This window comes from Sinocyclocheilus rhinocerous, unplaced genomic scaffold (genome assembly GCF_001515625.1).
Source record: "Sinocyclocheilus rhinocerous isolate Xijiao unplaced genomic scaffold, SAMN03320098_v1.1 scaffold85, whole genome shotgun sequence".
NCBI classification, from domain to species: domain Eukaryota; kingdom Metazoa; phylum Chordata; class Actinopteri; order Cypriniformes; family Cyprinidae; genus Sinocyclocheilus; species Sinocyclocheilus rhinocerous.
Window position 1 is genome coordinate 2,605,131 of NW_015649998.1, and position 21,356 is coordinate 2,626,486.

Here is a 21,356-nt window from a genome sequence, read left to right on the forward strand (position 1 = left end):
GCTCTAATGCACACCAGCACACCAGTATAGGTGTGTGTATTGTAGGAGCTAGACGACGTATGATGACGTGTGACGGCATAGTAGTGGTGTCCCAATTCTTAGGGAAATATTTTCACCCCTACCCCTTGACACTCTGTTTCAAGGAACAAGGGGAAGGGGTAGGCGGAGGGGTAGGGGAAGGGGTATAAAATAGAATTGGGATTGGGCCTTAGGCCTAGCCTAAAAATTATTTTCCAGTTCAGTCCCATTCACTTCTATCTCAATATGCACTGGGCCTTGAATAATTGAACAGTTGCATTGTTTGACAGTTTGCCCCTTTTATTTACACAGTTGTTGTTGATATTGTTGTCAGCTGTCACGTTTAGTTATTTGTTGTCTTGTGATGTCGAGATTAGTTTGTTCATTTGCTAAAAAAGATTGCTTTGTTGATAATTACTCTAGTCGTGTTTTATGTACCAAGAGTTTTATGAGGGCTTCAATGTTCATTTAATCTTGTCTTGTGATTTAGAAGAAAAAGCATTTTGCTCTAAATTTCTTACAGAATAAATTAGATTAACATTATTGAGTGATTTAAAACTCTGTAAAGAAAAGGAAAAGTATGCATTGAACCCAGGGCCATTTCTAGCCATTTTGACGCCCTAGGCGAAATCCCTATTAGCCTGTATATATATTATATATATATATATACAGTGGTGTGAAAAAGTTTTTTTAATTGTTTGCATATTTGTCACACTTAAAAGATTCAGATCATCAAACAAAAATATTACACAAAGATAACCTGAGTAAATACAAACTGCAGTTTTGAAATTATGATTTCATTTATTAACCCTTTGACGCGTACGATCACACCGGTGTGATCAGTCTTGGCTGGTCCCTGAAGCGTACGATCACACCGGTGTGATTAGAACTTTCTGTGTGTCACGTCATCAACTGCTGAATTCAAATCTGCTTTCCCGCTTTGATTGGCACTGATCCAGAGACGGACGCCTGCAGTGTGTTTAAGCATGTTTATTTTATTTTTTTATACATTTTAAATTACATTACATAGTCACACAAATAGTAGGAAAAACTATATGTATTTTGTAATCTAACACTGATCTCTACAACGGAGGCAAAATAACCTTTCAAACATAACGCGAGGTTTTATTCACATTAGGGTGAGCATACGTGCCATTTTTGTGAACATCCACATTATTGCGCATATTCATTAAATGCGTGTAAATAGTTAGGTGCTTCAAAATCAAGAAAAAAAAAACTTAAACGTAAGTTACTCACCAATTGTAACACGGCTGTTGTGCAGGGTCTGCAAAGTGGCTCCTGCGAGAAAATTCAAAGCCGTGGAAAAAATAACTAAACAAACACGTCAACCAACAGTTTATTATAGTTTGAAAATGCTAACAAGTATTTTAAGAGGATTTGAACTTAAAATCAAGCAAAACGTGTCCTTGACTACTAACCTGCATGCAATCATCCATCCGGGGCGCCATTGTAACTGCGATGTATCACGTGGCAAGGCTGATGTGTTGCCATGGAAATTAGAACGTGATTCAGGAATAATAACGGTCGCCTGAAAAAAACTCACGCTGGGGGCTCAACTAGAATATTTTAAACTCACGTGCGAAAGGGTTAAGGGAAAAAAGATGTCTAAACCTGCCTGGCACTACGTGAAAAAGTAATTGCCCCCTAAATCTAATAACTGGTTGTGCCACCCTTTGCAGCAACAACTGCAATCAAGTGTTTGTGATAACTGGCAATGAGTCTTTCACAGGAATTTTGGCCCTTCTATGTAACAATTCCTAGTTGCTAAGAAATTGTCATCACACATAAATAAATGTTCTTACATTTGGATTTGGAAATAGGCCTATGTTTAGATATTATCAATGGCTACTTTTTGTCTTTATCTGTTTTTGTTCAATTGTTTTGTTGTTGTTGTGTCAGTTATTGCATTATTATTTCAGTCAAACCTATAAAACCCTTTGTTACCCCAAACTACATATAAATGCCTGATCAGTGGCATAAAAGTAATCAGAATGCAGCTACTTGTTCCTTCGTTACTGTAATGAGGGTGAGGCGGAAGCCGAGGAAGAATCCATATGCGGATGTTTATTGAAGCAGTCCAACAAAACCAAACTCAGGGTCAGTAAAAACAGGCAATGAGGTCAAAAACACAGTAAGGCAGTCCAACCAGGCAAACAGGCAAAAGGGGTAATCCAAAAGAGAAATAGACTGTATCTCTTGACAATATCCTTGTTGATCAGGTTCAGAGCAGCACCGGAGTCAATCAACGCTGTCAAAGTAATGGGACCATTCTTAGTAGTCAGCCGAACAGGAATCAAAAACGTTTTTGAACTTAGAAGAGAGAATTGATTAACACTCACCCGGCTGGTAGTAGTGGTGGATCCCCTGGCTTTGTGTGGGCACTCGACGTTACAGTGGCCTGTTTCACCGCAGTAAAAACACAGGTTATGTTGACGGCGTCGTGTCCTCTCTTCATCAGATAAATGTGCGTAGCTTATCTGCATGGGCTCTTGGTGGACGGTGGTTGTAGTGAGGAAGTTTGAGTGAGGCAGACGAGCAGATTTCCTCTTGGGAGTCTCATTGACACGTGAACTTCCCCTTTAAATAACGTGATTATCTGCCCTCTCCCCAATTAAGCGCTGTTGGAAGCGAATTAATTGATTCAGCATTTTGACACTTCCGTAAGGATGCGATAATTCGACAAAGCGGTTTAATAAAATAATGTATTGATCTTGTGATTTAGCGAGTTTTACTACACCAATATTTTTAAATTGGCTGTTAATTTTATATGGGAATATTTCAGGACACACTGATCCTTTAACAATGCATTGGAGTAAAAACGCACACCTTTTGGATCAATTTCACAACATGATTTCTCGACTGCCACAAATACTGCCTAAACAAAATACTGATTTTGTGCACTTTTTACTGTACAAATATTTTAAATTGGCCTTTGAACTTAGCTTTATTGCATGGCAACAAAAAAAAGCCTTACCTTGCCAAAGCACTGACAAAACCCATTGATCTAATGGTGTTGTTGAGCGCTCCAAATGCAAACTTTGCATGCAACAATCAGAGGCAGCAATTGACAGCGCTCTGTTCCAATGGCATACAGGCATCGTCAGAATGAAAGTACTCTAGCCCAATGATGTTGGGGATCCACTGGGGGCGGCAATCATATTTCAGCATGGCCATGCCACTCTTTATCACAACCCTGCTAAAATGTAGCGCCAGTACGTGCACTCACATTGGCGTCCCCTCCTGCTGGTGGCGCCCTAGGCGACCGCCTATCTTGCCTATGCCTAGAAATGGTACTGATCGAACCTTTAAAATCTTAATAATGCTTAATCTCAATATGATTTATATAAAAAAGGAAAAGGTAACAACATTTTCAGTACAACAAATACATTTACTAAACATTTCATATTGTTAGTAATATTTCAGTATGAACATTAACTGGACTAAGCAACTTCCGTTTACTTAATTATACATACATCATTTTTATAACAATTGGGTTAAAATGTGAGTATCAAATATGATACATTAGGCTCGTGTTATTGCCTCCTTATAAATTGCTTGTTGTATTTCTCAATTGTAAGTTGATTTGGTTAAAATCGTCTAAATGAATGTGAACATACTAAGACATTAATGGGAGAAATAGAGTGACAACTGATATACATATGCATTTTATATAAACTGTCCCAGATTATTGCACCAAATTGCATTTTCTCTCTCTCTCTTTTTTTTTCCTCCTTGGGTGTGAGCTCCATTATTATACTATTGTATATGAGCGATAATGTACTTATATATATATAACCAAATATACTTAAAAGTAAACAAACACAAATACAGATATTTTATACATTTTTAAAGAAGGTATGTATAGTTGTCTTGGATATCAATTGATTGTTCTTTTGAGTGCAATATATGTGTACAGATAATGCATGGAAAGGATGATAAATTCATCTTGGTGTCTCATATTGTGTTTGTGACATTCTTAGATCAGATCGCATCTTTTAATGCTAATGCAGATTCTCTGTAATATGTTGCACAGCCTGGAGCCTTTTACTTAAGCAATCTCTTTTTCAGTGTATTTCCTTGCCGATAACAATGCACGCATGTAGCAGACCTAGAGAGATTAAAAGTGGCAATATTATATTGGGGATAGCTTTTTCTCCTTCAAGCACAGCCTTGTTACATTGCTCAATTCAAATAATCCGCAATGACAGGTAGAAGATGAATTACAAGAAGTGGTTCTCCTACATAGAGTGGTGTGTAACACTGTCATCCGGGTAATGAAAGTGCACCGTCTCATCTCTCCTTCAATTCTCCACGTTCTTCTTGATTGAATTTGAAAGAATTTTAATGAGCTCTTTGTTGGAAATAGTTCTTTTTTATTTGGGAGATTTCACTTTGTAGAATATTGGGAAAATGCCATATCATAACATTCAAAGACGGGGTCCAAATATACCACCTGCTTAACTGAACCACTGCCACAGGATAGTTTCCAGAGAGGCTGATGTGCGCACAGACTAAGGCAATTCTCTCTCACACAATCTTAATAATGTAAGTTTATTAATGCTATTTCTTTTCATGATGACAGCTGCCCTTATTTAAAGTTTTCTCTTTTTAGGGCCACTTCCTTCTGTATGATATTCAAATCATCTTTTTAATACGTATCTTAAAGGCAGAGATAAAAGCTTGTGACATAAGCCTCGAGGACTTTTTGTTCTGCAACAAAAAGCTGAGAAACAAAGCACAGAAAGCAGAATCGGTTTCAGTGCTGTTGTGAAGACTGATGATGACTACGGTCGTAATGAGCATTTCATATAGCACAGCAGAAGTCCCATAGAGTGCTTCCTAGAGAAGCCTTTAAACTGCTCTCACACAAAGCCTCACCTGATAAGACAATCCAAGCTTATCGTGCTCAGCTGTGACGGGAAAGAGAATGACAGGGAGGATTTTCCGTCTTTACTTTCCTCTTTGTGGGGAACCTTTGAACTCCTGAAGGCTAGCTCATCACAGCTCCCAAAGAACTGTCCAGTCTAAAAAGTGGCTTTTCATGGTGCCATGTGAAATTGAGATAGATCATCTAAATTCAAGCAAGCAGTCATCATCCCAATTGTTGGTATAGCACATGCCAAATGCAATATTACCGTTATTTACAGCAGCTGAGGGCGTTGCTTATGAAATTACCCAAAATTATATTCTGACATAAATCCAACAACAGCTTCGACCATACATTAATAATGTGTGTTTTTGTGACATAATTTCGACATAATTCTATCACTTTTGCCCCTTATGAATTGCAAAACAGCAGATGGAATTAAGGGCGTTTGCTGGAATGAATCAATCAAACATCTGGGTCGGGAGGCCTCTGTCATTACTCCTGATTTAATGTGATAGATCCCCTTTCAGAAGGCCACCCCAGCTCCATCCATCACCTGTGCATGAGGTTACTCACTATTTCTCGGCTAACTGAGAGGACAGGCTCTTATAGAAGAGAGGCGCGCCGCAATTGGAGGGTGTTTTGAGATGTATTGAGTGTGAGATTGTGCCAATGCCTTTTGTAGAGGCATGTGCCTATTTTAGTGTATGCATAATTGCATAACGCAGAGCTTAAAATAAGTACCGGGGGTTGAAAGAATTATAGAGAGAAAAGGCTTGAATACTTAATTGCCTGTAACTGCATGAATTAAATTTGTTATTTTTGTATGCATTGTGAGTTGCTGCTGGTGAGACAAAGAGGAGCATTAGTCTTGACCTTTGCTTAAGAAACAAAATAGTTTCTGTCAGGGCTAATTAAAAACAAGTTTTTTAATTGCTTCATCAGCTACTCATCCTGCAATAAGTTGGCACAAATGCTTTTAGTATTTTGCTCTAAGGAAGATGTCAACTACCCAGTTCCAGTTTATTAGCCCACATGCTATTTTTCATGTCTACTTTAAAAAGTGACTCGGTGTTCTAATGTATGTTTTTGCATTAAAGATACCCAGCTAAAGGCATGTTTCTTTTCATTGTAAGCAGTTTGGATTGCATCAATCAGCTTGAATAAAACTGTTAAGAACCAATTTAGCATCTGAAATGGTGTTGTTGGTGCACAGAACAAGCTAAAATGTTCTAAAAACAAGCCAAGCTTGCTGTATTTTTTCATACTTTCCATTAAAATACCTTTTAATCATATAAACAGTTTCATAGACTTTGAACACATATGACTTAATTGGATTTATACACTCAAAACAAAGTTACAAAGCTATCACTGGTACAGAGGTACAATAACTTGCACCTTATTTACCCCTAAATGGTATATATTAGTACCTCCCTTGCAAAAATTAGCCATGGTTTATTAAAGTAAAAGTGTCGTAACCATGTTTTTAGGCTTATTGATTACCATTTGTATGACCACAGTTTTACTACAAATACCATGGTCAAACTATGGTAAGTGTAGCAAAAGCATGGCTAATTAGTGGTTACCTTAGTTTAACTATAGTAACCTTTTTTTGGTTATATTTGAGGACTTGGTGATATGATATTATGATATAAATAAATATATTAGTACATTAAGGGTGTGTTTACACTTGGCAGATTTGGTTTGATTAAAACAAACTCTTTTACAATTGCTTTGTTAGTGAAGTTCATTCGAAAACTGTCATCCAAACTTTGGTGCAGAACAAACAATTGGGTAGACACTGCTGTCTCATCACAGCAGATACGATTTCTGGCACTGTTTTGACTCCTTTACACATTGTATATGCTCTTTTTGAGTTATCAGCTGGTAAAAAATACCACCTTATGCATATACATATAACAAGCACATTTAAGCATCAGTTTCTGATGCTTGGTAAGTTCGAAAAAAATATATGTCATAAAAGCTGTCCAATCAGGATTTGACAGTATTCTTATGTCTTTTGTTTTGTATTGTTAGGTTCAGTGTTAAAAATGACAGTGTGAACAAAAAGCGAACCAGGACTAAATGTATCATTTCATTTTTTGATTCAGACCAAAATAACCAAGAAAACTGATCTAGAAGTGTAAACACACCCTAAAAATACATATTAGTATCTAAAGTGTACATATTATTAGGGAACCGGCCCAGTGAGTTTTGTACCTTTTTTTTCTGAAAGTGCATTTAGACTTTCATACACTATGTCAGCAGTTAATTTGCTTCGCATTGACTCAGTATCATTCCTACAGATTTAGAAACATTTAATTTGTGTTCATATGTGTGATATATTGTCAACTATGTGTCATGTGGTGCTATGGAGGAAGCCTAGGAGTGGAAAAAATGCATGAGTCACCAAAGCCCGGAGCATTGTTTCTCTGTTTTTTTGCCTGGAAGGATTTCAGAGCTTTGTGGTGGTATTTTTTTTTCATTTAGCTTTTCTTTCTCCTCCCCACTTTTATGAAAGGTATTGGTTGTCACCACAGGGCAGAATTCTATGAGTCTTTCTGTCGGGGCAGATTTCTGTCACGAAGTGTTTATTGAGCATAGCACCTGTCAGCTGCACATTCGGAGGCGGCGCCCTACGCATGGTATTCATCCCCCAAATGAAACATGCTCTGAGAACCTGAGGCTAGAGATGCAGCTTGGCAGGAGCGCTGGTTGCCCTGCAGGCCTCCTTCTATCATGTCCAAAACAGTCGAGAAATGTTAATGAAAACAGATCATTAGGGACAGGCCTGTTTACTGTCTCTGTTTTTCTCATGCAGGGAATTTGGCCGGTGGAAAGTGAATAACTTGGCTATAGAGCGACGGGATTTCCTGAACTCCCCTTTGCCTCTCACCCCGGAGTTTATAAGAAACATTCGACTCCTGGGACGCAGACCCACTGCCCAGCTAATTACTGACAACCTGATCAAGAAATATGGGACCCATTTTCTACTCTCAGCTACACTAGGAGGTAGAAAAACATATTCCTGTGAAACATCCTCATGGTGGTTTTGCACAAAGGTCATAATTCCTACTGTGAGCGAACTTTTGAAAACCAACTAGTGTTTTTCATGCAGAAGAAACACAGATAGATCTCATGCATATTTACATCTCAATTTCCACTCTATCAAGCCAAGCAAAATCACTTGTGACATGCTTTGCCGCATAATGTATTACTTCTTCCACTGTGTGGTTGGAAGGGGGAGGCAGGTGTAAACAGATGGCATCATGTCCAGAATGGGTTACCTTTCAGAAATCCGCACACATTATTTTGCTCAGTTCTCAAACTTAGAGCAGTCTGTGCTTACAAGTTACTTCATGTAATGCAAAAGTATTGGCTGTACACAACTGATGTGGCCTTCGCTGCTCTGGAAAATAAGCAATATTGTGTAAGGTTAGAGCATGAAAATGGAGATGCAAGTCTTGGCTTTGCAGCAGATCTGCTTGGAATACAAACTGCCAGAGAGAGTTACAGAGCATATACAGTATAAGCATTAACTGTAAAGTCACACTGATCTGCTTTATCTTATAGGGCTGCAGATTTCCTGATTAAATTCTGCTTGACAATTGAATCGTTTGGTTTGATTCCAATCTATTCGATTCCAATTTCTTAAATTATATTTTATTTTGATTCTGCTAACACTATCTGCCAATGCTGTAAATTATGAAGGTCAGTGTTTTAGGCTAAACCGGTAACTTGTCTTTTTGAACTATTCATTAAAATAACCAGCTGATTAAAGTAATTTGTTTTGAGAATCGAGCTACACTAGACAAACTGTATGTTTTTTATTCACTAAGAGTCATTTGTTCGTTCAAACTTTTCATTACATTCAGTACAGACTGCGAACTCACATTTCTATCTCAGATAAAATACTGTATAATTTCTTATGCTGAAGATTTCATAGGAGTCTCCATTCCTGAAAACCGGTTCTGGAAACACTGATACTTGATATATGACATTACACAGCCACCGAAAAAAGTTAGGGTAAAACATTGATCTTGGGATTTTAAGAATCAACATAATGAACTAATAAAGGATTGTTCAAATGAAGATTGTGATTAATCACAAAATCAGTATTTGGTCACACTATTCTCACTATTACCAAAACATTAACTATGACTTTTGCCTCGATAAACTCCTAATTGGCTGCTTATTAATAGTTTTTTTTTAAGGTTGTTAAGTTTAGGTATTGGGTAGGATTAGGGATGTAGAATATGGTCATGCAGAATATGTGCTTTATAAGTACTAATAAACAGCCAATGTGTCAATAATAGACAAATAAGCAAATAGTTAATAGTGAGAATTGGTCCCTATACTAAAGTGTTACCCAGTATTTTTACTTGGCCCTGTAGTAGTTATCAATCAGCTTATATAAAACTACAGCTTGCATCAGAATCCTTAATACATTCTGCAGGAGCATAGAATAGATCAATTCTTACTGTAAAACATTTCTTTATCAATAAGCTTGGTCTGTTCTGTTTCTGCTAGGAGAGGAGGCTCTGACTATATTTGTGGACAAGAGGAAGTTGAGTAAGAAAGCAGAGGCGAGCGACTATACCAGTAACAGCACGGCTGTGACTCTGGAGACCCTGCACCAGCTGGCTGCCTCCTATTTCATAGACAGGGAGAGTACTCTGCGACAACTGCATCACATCCAGATTGCTTCCACTGCCATCAAGGTATGTCATTAGTCAAGTCAGAGCCCACAGCTTCCTTCTTTCAACTCCTCAAGAATAATCATGTTCAGTATAACAAAGTGCATTTTTTTTCACTATCCCTGTTGCCATGATCCTGCTATGAAAAGTGTCATATGCTATGAGTGGGTATCTAGAGATATCCATTCACCGCTGAATATGACAAGTTCTGCATTGTGAGAAAAGAAAAGTAGCTCTGGTTGTACATGTTGTTCAAGAATGAGCTTTATGAATGGCCTATGACGCGGAGTAATTAAAATATGGGGTTGTTTATATGTATAAAAGCTTAATTTGGGGAAGTATCAAAAATCAGGCAGCAACAAAAACACGGTGTATCTTCGCAACCTATCTGGATGTTTTGCATCTTGACAGCCTAATGCCTTTTGTACAGCCCTATAAATGCAAAATGTAAGTATGTACAAATATAAGTATGGCAACACTAAAGCTTAGGATGGCCTCTGTTTATATATATATATATATATATATATATATATATGGTGAACGTGATTTCACCAAGTGCAACATGTTCCTGGATCAACATCCATGTAGGGGTAGGGATAGGGTTAGGTCTATATTTTTGAAAAATAATGTTGATCCAGGAAAATATCTTACTTGGCAAACTGTTTGATTTCAGTCATTCTGTTTTGACAAAATATCTAGTTAGTGCATTTTTGCCTACTTTTCCTGTATTATGATACAGAAACAATGACGGAATTCTGTATCTGCGATAACCAGTTCTAGATGGAAGAAAAATATAGAAAAACATTTGGGAACTAATAAAGAAAAAAAAAAAAGGAAAAAATGGTCTCCTATTCCAGGAAAGGGCTCATCAAAAAGTAAACACAGAACAAAATAACTTTAATAATTAGCCCATTTTTTATATTTTTTTCTTTATAATGTCTTAATATCACGTTTGCCATATGCCATGCCTTACTTTCTTAAAATGTATCTTTAATCCTCACAGATCAACACAAACTAATTTGAATAGCCAAAGAAAGCTTTGTGCTTCATATTTGTCACAATTAGGGATTCAGTCAATGCGCTATTTGAAGTAGCTGTTACAGTTTTGCTGACAGCCATTAAAATTGGTCACACAAAGCTGTACAAATCCCCCAAACAGACATTTACTCTGTCACAGCAACGCACAGTTTGACACATATATTCCAGTCCACACTTTGATGATCCCTCCCCATCCCATTATATACAACAGCGCTTTCCCTCGGCACACAACTGCTGCAGTGCTTAGATGATTTTATTACAGTTGGGAGGGCAGATCTCAGGTGTCAAGGCTGTGTTTGTCTATTGCTGGGGAGAAAAGCAAAGGAGCCTGTGAGTGACGGAAGCAGCCTGCCAGGCAGGACGGTGCAGCTCCAACAGCGCAAGAGAATGAATCGCAGAAGCAGCAGGGGCCTCTGACACACGCATCATTTCCACAGGGCGTTGACCCATGTCTACATTTCACGGGACAGACTGAGGCAAACGTTCCTCCATATGAATTCCAGATGAAACAGTGCTGGAGTACAGAATGAGGTTTCTAGCTCCCCCCACTGGGCACCGTGGAGGGGAAATTTAGCTATTTCCTTTCATAGGAAAAGCCTATTAATGTAGCGGTGTGCTGGGACTGTGAGAGGAAAACACTGGAGCGAAGTCAGGCTTTATCCTACCTTTGTGGTTCTGCTCAGGTTGTTTGTCTTAATGCGTGAAAACCCGAGCCATTCTGCAATCGGCGGGGATCATTTTGCTCATGATTTGACAATTTCTTCATACCAGATCAGCTCTAAGCCAAGCCAGAATTGAATTTACAGCCACAATACCTTCGGAAACACACACCGTGTCAGAATTGTAACCGCAGACAGACAACGCCAACTCTTTTGCAGATAATTGACTGTTGTGTTCTGTTATAGGTAGCATATTTCAAGCAAAACCCACCATGCTGGTCTCAGCTGACATGCCCTATTCTGTCCAGTTCATTGAGACTCCCGCACCACTATTTTGATTCATTTTTCTGGTCTGTTTCTGTTTGTTTGAACAGCATATTGGTCATTCAGTAAGGTGGTCTCTTCCTGACTTAGTGAGCTGTTCATAACTAAAATAAACTGCACTGTGGACCAAAATTGTGCCGCAGGTCAAAACTCTGGCTGTGCGAGTCCATCCATGGAAAATCTGGATATTTCGTTTTGTCTAGTGGTGCTTTCAAAAAGAAATGCTGAAGCTGTGGTATTTGTCCAGCTGTGAAATTGGAGAAAAGCTTTCTATCAGCCAAACTTGGTGGCTAATATCTCCACACAGAATATTGTTTTCTGGCTATAATTGAGATATTTGACTGATCCATAATAGCTGCTCACTATGCAGGGTGGGAATCAACAGCAGACTGTTGATGTTTCACATTAAGCCTGAACAGCAGAGGATCACGCAAGTCCAGGTGGCCTATAATTTGCCATTACAAGGTATTTTGTGACATGCAAAGTATTTGCTTTGAATAACAGCTGTTATCTGTAAAGGAAATCTAATATCATACTCCACTTGTTCATCAATCAGTAGCCCTTTACCATATGGCACATCATATGGTGCATTAAATAATAAAGCATATATCATCTGATTACATCAGGTATGGTCGTTATAAAAAAATCAATTGCTGCTGAGCTAAGCTTTGTGTTTTATTGCAGTTCAAGCTTTTGCTCAAGCCAGGCATTCAGGCCATATGTTCTGTAGTAACTAGGGATGGGTCAGGATGGAAGACTAGTTGTCTATATATTTCTTTCCTCACACTTGCTTGCTTGCTTATTTATTTATTTGCTTGCTTAAAACTGCATCTTATGGAGGGAAGAAAAAAAAACAGTACCGTTCAAAATTTGTGGGTTGGTAAAATTATGATGCTCACCAAGGCTGCATTTATTTGATCCAAAAATACAATTAAAAACAGTAATACTATGAAATATTAGTACAATTTAAAATAACACTTTACTATTTTAATATGTTTTGAAATGTTATTTATTCCTGTGAATGCAAAGCTGAATTTTCAGCAGCCAATACTCCAGTCTTTTGTCTCACCTGATCCTTCAGAAATCATTCTAAAATGCAGATCTGGTGCTCAAGAAACATTTCTTATTATTATCACAGTTGTAAACAGCTGCGCTATTTAATAATTTTGTGGAAACCATGATGCCTTCTCTTTTCAGGATTCTTTGATGAATAGAAAGCTCAAAAGAACAGCATTTATTTCAAATAAAATTGACCAATTTAATGTGTCCCTGCTGAATAAAATGATTTTATCCAGCATAAAAAAAAAACTAGTGTATATTTGTAGAAATATGTAAAATGGTAACTCTATGCAACATTAAAGGTCAAGATTGTAAAAAACAAAACAAAAAAAAACACCCATATAGTGCAAACCTGCATGCTGCAGAGTTCCCTGTTACCAACACTGGACTCTTCAGTGGGTTTGTGATGGAGTGGCAGAAGACAACCTTGTCTTACCTTATCTAACTGTCAGCCTGGAAAAGATATTGTCTGACAGGCCGAATCGAAAGAGATCACTGAATTGATGAAGGTTCACTGGCACCATAAGAGAGAAAAGTGTGAATCAATTATGCGTGCTTCTCCATGTCATGAGGAGAGAAGGATGACTAGAAAAGAGAAGGAAAAAATTCAGTGTGATCTCTTATTGCAAATGCGGATAGTGGGGCTAGCTTGCAGTAAAGGTCAATTGAGATGCCTAAATCAATACGGCTACACAGAGTCTGACCATCATTAAGTACCCTCCGCTAAGGTTAGATAACATTCTGCATTGTAGAGAGAAATGGACTTCTGTTTTCCTTGTGGGTGTGAAAGAATCTCTGAATAAGGAAGCTAATCAATTAAATACATTTCATAACGTAGTGGGGGAATAAAACATTGTGCAACAGCCTGCTCAGCTCTCTCAATAAGATGAGAAGAACAGTAAGTGATTATCTGTGAGAGGACCACCACTGCATGCGCATTAGCACCATGTCTGGGACAAGTGACTCACCAAGCACAGGAAGTTCTTATAATGCATCTGTTCACAGCCAGGCTGCTTATTATCCCTTTTAACAAGCAAAACATGGGAAAGGAGTTCATTACACACTGTTTTTTTTTGTAAAATACCATGGTACAGTAACAGTACAGTGAAACTGATCATTTTGAATTTTGTTTCCCAGGTAACTGAAACAAGGACTGGCCCTCTCGGCTGCAGTAACTATGACAACCTTGATTCTGTCAGTTCTGTGCTGGTTCAGAGTCCCGAGAACAAAGTCCATTTGCAAGGTATAAAATGTTGTTCAAATCTAGTATGCCAAGTTTTGATACTTTTTTTATGTGAAACACAAAAGGCTCTTTTCCAAAAGCTAGAGAGATCTGCTCGAAGGAGCATTTAAGGCATCATAGTCACGTTCTTGACATGAAGGTTGTTCTGAAAGGTTGGCAGCTCAATTATGTGGCTTCCCAAGATGACTTGTGGAGAAGTGATAACTTCAAATCTAAGATGGCAGATGATTTAAGTGAAATGCAGATTATAAAATTATTCATTCAATACTGAAATGTAAGTTTTGCTTGAGAAAATAAAAGTATGTTTATTCATTTATATGTATCATCATTTATTTGATTAAAAATATATTAAAAACAGTGATATTGTGAAATATTATTAAATAACTGTTTTCTAATTTAATATATTTTAATTTGTAATGTATTCCTTTGATGGCAAAGCTGAATTTTCAGCAGCCATTACTCTAGTCTTCAGTGTCACATGATGCTTCAGGAATCATTCTAATATGCTGATTGTTTTTATTTTTATTATATTTTTATTATATATATATATATATATAACGGGCGACAGATGATTCGCTTCCTGAAGGAATTGAAATCTGATGAAACAGCGTGCGGCACGCTGATATAGCATACGTTACGTATGCGTGGGGGCGGTGCTAGGCGCTATTTGGCCAATAAATTGGCGTGATGGTATAAGGGCTCAAATTATAGCATGCATTTCAATTAATTATCGATCGAGAGAGAGAGAGAGAAAGAGATAACGGTTGTGTGTACCTGCGTGCTGCGTCTGCGCGTCTCTCTCTACAAACAATTACTTCAGAAACAGCCATTTTACCATCGTTGCTGAGGAATATAATGTAGCGATCTAGTATCTAGGCTATTTTATTAATAAAAATCGCGGGGAAGCGTTGACAACAAGTTTATGTGTATGTGCAGCGCAATCTGCAATCTCTCTCTCTCTCTGTGTGTGTGTGTGTGTGTGTGCGAGTGATGTGTGTTGGTTAGTGTGCATCAATTAAAGCAGCGCATTAATATGGAACGGTGATTAAACTGACTTGGAAATACCTGTGCATTAAACGGTTTTACTGCATACCCGCCAGCCAATCAGAATCCAATATTCAGACAGACCATGGAATAAATATATATATCAATATTGCACTGCTTAATATATTTTGTGGAAACCATGATACTTGATTGTTAAAAGACATACAGTAAATATAGTCTAAATTTGTGCATTCCTTTGTCTTCGCATTTATAAGCATAGTTGAGTCAAACCTATCTGTCACAAGAGAAATCATAAGTGAATTGAGTTTGATCATAATTTGTTTTGATTATTGTGCACAGTATGCATACTCACTAGTATTTGGAAAAGAGTCAAAATCATTGTAATGGCAAAAGCACTTGTTAAGAAGTTTTAGCATGTGCTACGTTTTCAATTGCTGAACAAAAAATATGATAACTTCAGGCACCGCATGCCTACCAAGTATGTGCGCGTTTTGTGACCACATGACTCTCTTTATCAAACCACTTTAATCAAGGACCCAGTATTCTTATAACAATCTTTCTTTTCTCCATAACTGAAGGCTTGCAGGTCATTTTGCCAGATTATCTCAGAGACACTTTCGTCCAAGCAGCTCTTAGTTACATTGCCTGCAATGGAGAGGGAACTTTTGTCTGTCGAGACAATGACTGCTGGTGCAAATGTGACCCCAAGTTCCCAGAGTGCAACTGTCCCTACATGGATATTCAGGCCATGGAGGAAAGCCTTTTGCGAATCTCTGAATCATGGGCTCTTACCTACAAGGAGTTTGAAGATTCAGGTATGAGACTGAATTCAAGCATGTTTCAACTGAATAATTGTTGTTATTCATTTGTCCTTCTGAAGAAACATCTCAATCACCACAACAATTAATTTAAGAGCCTATTTTGGAATTGTATTGTATAATTATTATTAGTTATTATAGTAGTTTAGAAAAGTATGTAATTTACTACTGTTCATTCATTACTGAAGATGGACAAACAATCATTTAAATTTCTTAACTAACACTATAGGCAAAACCATTTTTTCACATACTAGTCAGTCTTTGAGATTTTAGGCTATTTTGCTTTCATAACAAATTTTTTTTGCATACTAGTGGGGGGAAAAACATCGAAAATAAACCTTATCTATTTGCGACTGCAGATTTCAATTACATTTCTTTAAAGGCCATTTTCTCTAAATTAGTTTTTTCTCCTGCACTGAGCCAGAAACCTCCACTTCAGCACTTACACACACTCAACAAACTTTACAGTTTCATTCCTATCTATATTTTGAAAGTTTTTACAGAAGGATTGTTCATATATCATTCACGTTATTTATATAAAATTTTATTCCTATAAACATGGTGAAAATTCTGTCTGTTGACATAATTTTCTGATTTATGTAGTAATAAAAAAGGATATCCAAAATCCCCTGTGTAAGAACCTTTAACTTTAATATGTCAACAAAAATTTATTTTGAACCTGGCTTTTTCAGATTTGTGTTCCGGAAACTGATGCAAATTAGTCCATATTTAATTAGATAATGCATAATTTGCATATTTTAATGTAACATTTCTAAAAACTTGTAATACACAAAAATGTCTATTAATGTACTGTGAATAATCAACTGCGGAATTATGGCAATAACTATTAGTTAAACTGTTTATCCTGTTGACCTGTGGTGTCTTATCTAGTATAATTTCTCTACTTTTTCACACTGATCACTGGTCTGAATAAATATGAACAACTTTCAGTGAATCCTGACATTCCCCACATAATGTCCTTCAGAGACAGTGTGGGATTAGAAAAAAAATATCCTGCTCAACATATTGCCTTACAGTATGTTGAGCAGAATTAATCACCCATAAAATGCTTTATTGCCTATCCAGCATCTTTCATCAAGCATATGAATGAGAGCACTTAGCATAATGTTTAGGTACTGTATTACTGCCTGTCGAGGTCACCCTCACAGTGACCATTAATGCTTGAGCAAAATTAAAACGCATGGATTTTTTTTCTTCCACACTGTCATCCTTTTCCCTTCTTCCCAAAATATCCCGAGTTCAATTACTTTCAAAGTTTATGTTATTAGAGCTATCAGGAAGTGCCAGATATACATACTTTCTCAGGTATCGTAAATGTGTCCTTCTGATAGGAGCATCAAAGGCATTCAGTGTTCTGCCCCATCAGCTAAAATGAAATGCTCTGTAGGAACCGCTTGAAAAAATGTCTCTTCACTGAAATGATTCCTTCTTATTGTCAAGGAGAGTGAAGTATAAAGGCAATGCGTTCAGGCATTTAACCACTTTTCAATCAAGTTTACATGACAACACTACTATATCTGAGAGAACGTACTCTTTCTTCAACAGATGAGTTCAAAACATTTCTGATGAGGCTGCCGCAGAATTTCTTCCTCAACTCCTCGATGATCCAACATTTGTGGTCGCTGGATGGTGTATTTCAGCGGCGCTATGAGCAGCTGGAAAGCAGCATGAAAAGTCTCTTCAAGCGAGCCCAGCGAGTGGTTTACAAGCTCTTCAGCCTCAGCAAGAGGTGCCAAAAGCAGCCCCACATCAACTTACCGCGTGAAAGGTGAGCACAACAGACTCATTATCTCCTCATTGTTGTGGTGATAAATACACTGATACTTAATTCCGAAATGGAATAATGCCCCCAATTACTGTATCCAGAGAGGAAACTCTTCACATAGTGTTTATCATCATTATTACTTGTGTTCATGAGTGGCCTGCATTTCAGACTCCACGGGCTGCCGAGAGGAATGTTTGTCAGTGTGCTTCAGAGTCAAAGGGAGCACTAGTGCTCTCGTCTCCGGGGAGACAACTTTGTGTTTACCCACAATCAATAAGACTAAAGTCGGCATAGTGGTTCTCAACTGGTTTTGCTTCAGGCCTTAGATTTTACATTGGCTACCAACACAGTTTATTAGGGATGTAACGATATCAAAATCTCACGGTACAATATTATTGCGGTATGACGTCCACGATACGGTATTTATTGCGATATTTAAACAAAAAAGACAAATTAAGAAGTTTTCAAGTTAAATTAGTCTATCTAATGCACTTTGAGAGTTCAAAATTAAGAGAAATCTCAAGTAAAAAAAAAAGTCTCTGTATTGACTTGTACCTGAACTTTAAAGGGGACTCGAGCCTCTTTTTATTTGTTATATACTGTCTCAGTCTAAATTACATTCACACTGGTGTTTTAGGAAGCCAAACAAATTAGAATAGAATAATAATAATAACAACAATGACAGCAGTAGCCATATACTGTAAAACAACTGCACTGTAAAATAAATGAAAATGAATACTTCATAGAAATAGGAAACTACAATACTTATTTCCTAATTTCTACACTTGAAAGAGATATTTTGAATTTGGACTGCAGCAACGTTACCCATTTAAACCGCTAGCTGTCAGCAATTCATACTGCACTTTTAAGCTTTTATTTTGACGGATATGGCAGTAGAGCTTTTATTTTGAAGGAAAACGCCACTGCCAAGACTACACTTTTATCGTTTCATATCATCATGTGACCACGATAATAACGAGACAGTTTTGCTATCGCGATATCGCAATATTGATAATATCGTTACATCTCTACAATTTATTGTACAAAAGTAAATAAAAATGCCCTTAAAATTAAACATTTTCGAACAATGTGTAAGTGAAGTTTTATCTGGATCATATTTTCTTCTACAGTGCATACTTTTCTTCTTGATATGGAAGTTTGAGAGCAGCCTGTCTATGTCCGCATCCTTTGATTTACACTAATTATTGTGTTATCCTAACTATAGACAATTATATGGTTAATTAAATGAAAAAAAAAGTTTATTAATTCAATAAAAATCACAGATCACACCTAACATTAAAATTAATAAATCATAAATGTGTGATTCACACATTGAATACCCAAATTAATGTAGAAGAAACATAAAGGAGATATGAATAAATAAATAAATGAAACATACATTTGCAAATGTGAGCACATTATGCATGGAATTTAACATGTTACACAGTCCATATTAATCAGAAAAAATAGCATATTATTTTCACAGCCCTAATTTAATGATTTGTCAAAACAGACTTGCAACCCATTTTAGTGCCACAACCCACCAGTTGAGAACCAGCAGTTTAGAGCAGTGTTACTTTTAAGTTTAGACTTTCAAATCTCCTTCAATATCGGAACATTTATAGGTTTGCGAAAATAAATCATGAAGCAGTTGCTGTTAGTGAGAGATGCTAAGTGACAGTTTTGCCATATTTTAAACAGAAGAAGGAAACAATATATGCCTGTACTTTTTTAGATGACTTTTTGTGGAACAGAATTATGTTTGTGCTAGTTTTAATCTTGCCATCTGCCGCTGTACCGGCTTTGGATACATGACAATTTAATCTCAACAATCATCGTTTAGGCAGACTAACTGATATTGCTGTTTACCTTATCTTAGGCCACAGTCGTATTGGCTGAACTACTTCCAGTCTTTATTATACTGCTCAGAGAACAACCAGCTAGGCTCCTTCTCAGAAGAACTGCACACTTGCATTTGTGCATATGACCACAGTTCCTGCCAGGTACCCACACCATGCTCTGTGGGTGAAGGTGCCGCCTGCGACGCTTGTGCTAGCGACAACCACACTCGCTGCGGCAGTTGCAACGTCGGCTACATGTTAAGTCAAGGGACCTGTCGACCGATGGTGGCAGATTCCACCGAGAACTACCTGGGCTTTGAGACTGATCTTCAAGATCTGGAGCTACGCTACCTCCTACAGAGAGCCGATCGACGCTTAGAGGTTCACGCTATCTTCATCAGCAACGACATGCGGCTGAATAGCTGGTTCGATCCTTCATGGAGGAAGAGGATGCTGCTTACGCTAAAGAGTAACAAATACAAATCCAACCTGGTCCATATGCTCTTAGGCATCTCCCTTCAAATTTGCCTTACGAAAAACAGCACTCTGGAACCTACGCTCACACTCTTCATCAATCCCTTCGGAGGGAGCCACTCAGAAAGCTGGTTAATTCCTGTGAACGAGAACAGTTTTCCAGACTGGAAGTCTGCTAAGCTGGACCTTCCACTAGAATGCTTTAACTGGACCTTGACTTTGGGCAACAAGTGGAAGACCTTCTTTGAGACCATCCACATTTACCTGAGGAGCCGCATCAAAACTCCAGGCACTGGAGCCAATGACAGCGTTTACCTGGAGCCTTTGGAAATGGCCGACCCGACTAGAAATCTGGGGTATATGAAGATCAACAGCATTCAAGTGTTCGGTTACAGTATGCATTTCGACCCGGAAGCAATCCGAGACTTGATCCTGCAGCTGGACTACCCATACACGCAGGGCTCGCAGGACTCGGCCTTGCTCCAGCTGCTGGAGATCCGGGACCGGGTCAACCGACTCTCTCCACCGGGCCAGCAACCTCTGGACCTTTTCTCCTGCTTATTACGGCACCGTCTCAAACTGACGGCTAATGAGGTGGTGCGCATTCATGCCTCGCTCCAGTCCTTCAATGCCCGTCTCCCCAATTCTCTGGATTATGAGACCACTAAACTCTGTAGCTAACGGCTAAAGCATCACAGCAGACAGCAATAGAACAACTGTAAAAATGCAGAGTAGACTGTTAAAGTCAAAGCTGCAATGACTTTCCGTGATAGAGACACTTTTGGACACTGATGACAGTTTTTTTGTGACTTTACCTTCACTAGTAGATCATCTTGCTCAAAAACAGACTAATTTTTATTGTATTGTAAACTGAGTTCAAAGAAGAGATTTTAAAAATATATGGAGTGTTTGTTTGTAATTTTTATGTTTTTTTTCTTCTTCTTTTGCTTCAGTGACAGTGCGCTTTCCTTGGAAAGAATACAGTGATGTCAGTCAATTTTGTAGTTAAATTGTTATTAAAACATCATGGTTGTAATGGAGTAATGGTTGCATTATTTATCAGCATATTTTTATTGTTATGTGACAGTTTAGTTTATTGGAAAATTCAACATTTTATATTTGCAATTGAGTGCACTTAATGAGGAATTAAATACATTGAACATGATATACGACTTTGATAAAATAATAATGAAACAGATTTATTGACATAATTATATTATATGCTTGTTAGGTTCATGTTAATTTCTTTTTATTCACATCCCATTGGAAGAGAGAGTGTTTTTTTTTTTTTCCATTACTAAAATCATTACAAAGTCCCGTACATTATCAGTACATTGGAGTATTATGATTTACTCATATTTCTATGCTGATATTACACGTGTTTCCTGTATTAATGATCATTCTGAACCACATTGGCACAGTTATTCTAGGCTTATAAGGTATTATTATCAAAAAGTTTTTTTCTCTCTCTCCAGTTAGTCATAATTGAAGGCATGAGGGTTGATT

The 21,356-nt window shown here is 37.6% G+C and overlaps 1 protein-coding gene across 1 annotated transcript in view; it reads left to right on the top strand.

Moving 5' to 3' along the window:
- Positions 1-20,652, top strand: part of LOC107711116 (BMP/retinoic acid-inducible neural-specific protein 3-like) — a 34,343-nt gene extending 13,691 nt beyond the window's left edge. The window contains exons 3-8 of the mRNA XM_016516063.1: positions 7,728-7,918; positions 9,437-9,627; positions 13,821-13,926; positions 15,510-15,746; positions 17,316-17,538; positions 19,415-20,652. Coding sequence (XP_016371549.1) covers positions 7,728-7,918; positions 9,437-9,627; positions 13,821-13,926; positions 15,510-15,746; positions 17,316-17,538; positions 19,415-20,531 — 2,065 coding nt within the window. The 3' untranslated portion in view covers positions 20,532-20,652. The remainder of the gene's footprint in view (positions 1-7,727; positions 7,919-9,436; positions 9,628-13,820; positions 13,927-15,509; positions 15,747-17,315; positions 17,539-19,414) is intronic.
- The last annotated feature ends 704 nt before the right edge of the window (positions 20,653-21,356 follow it).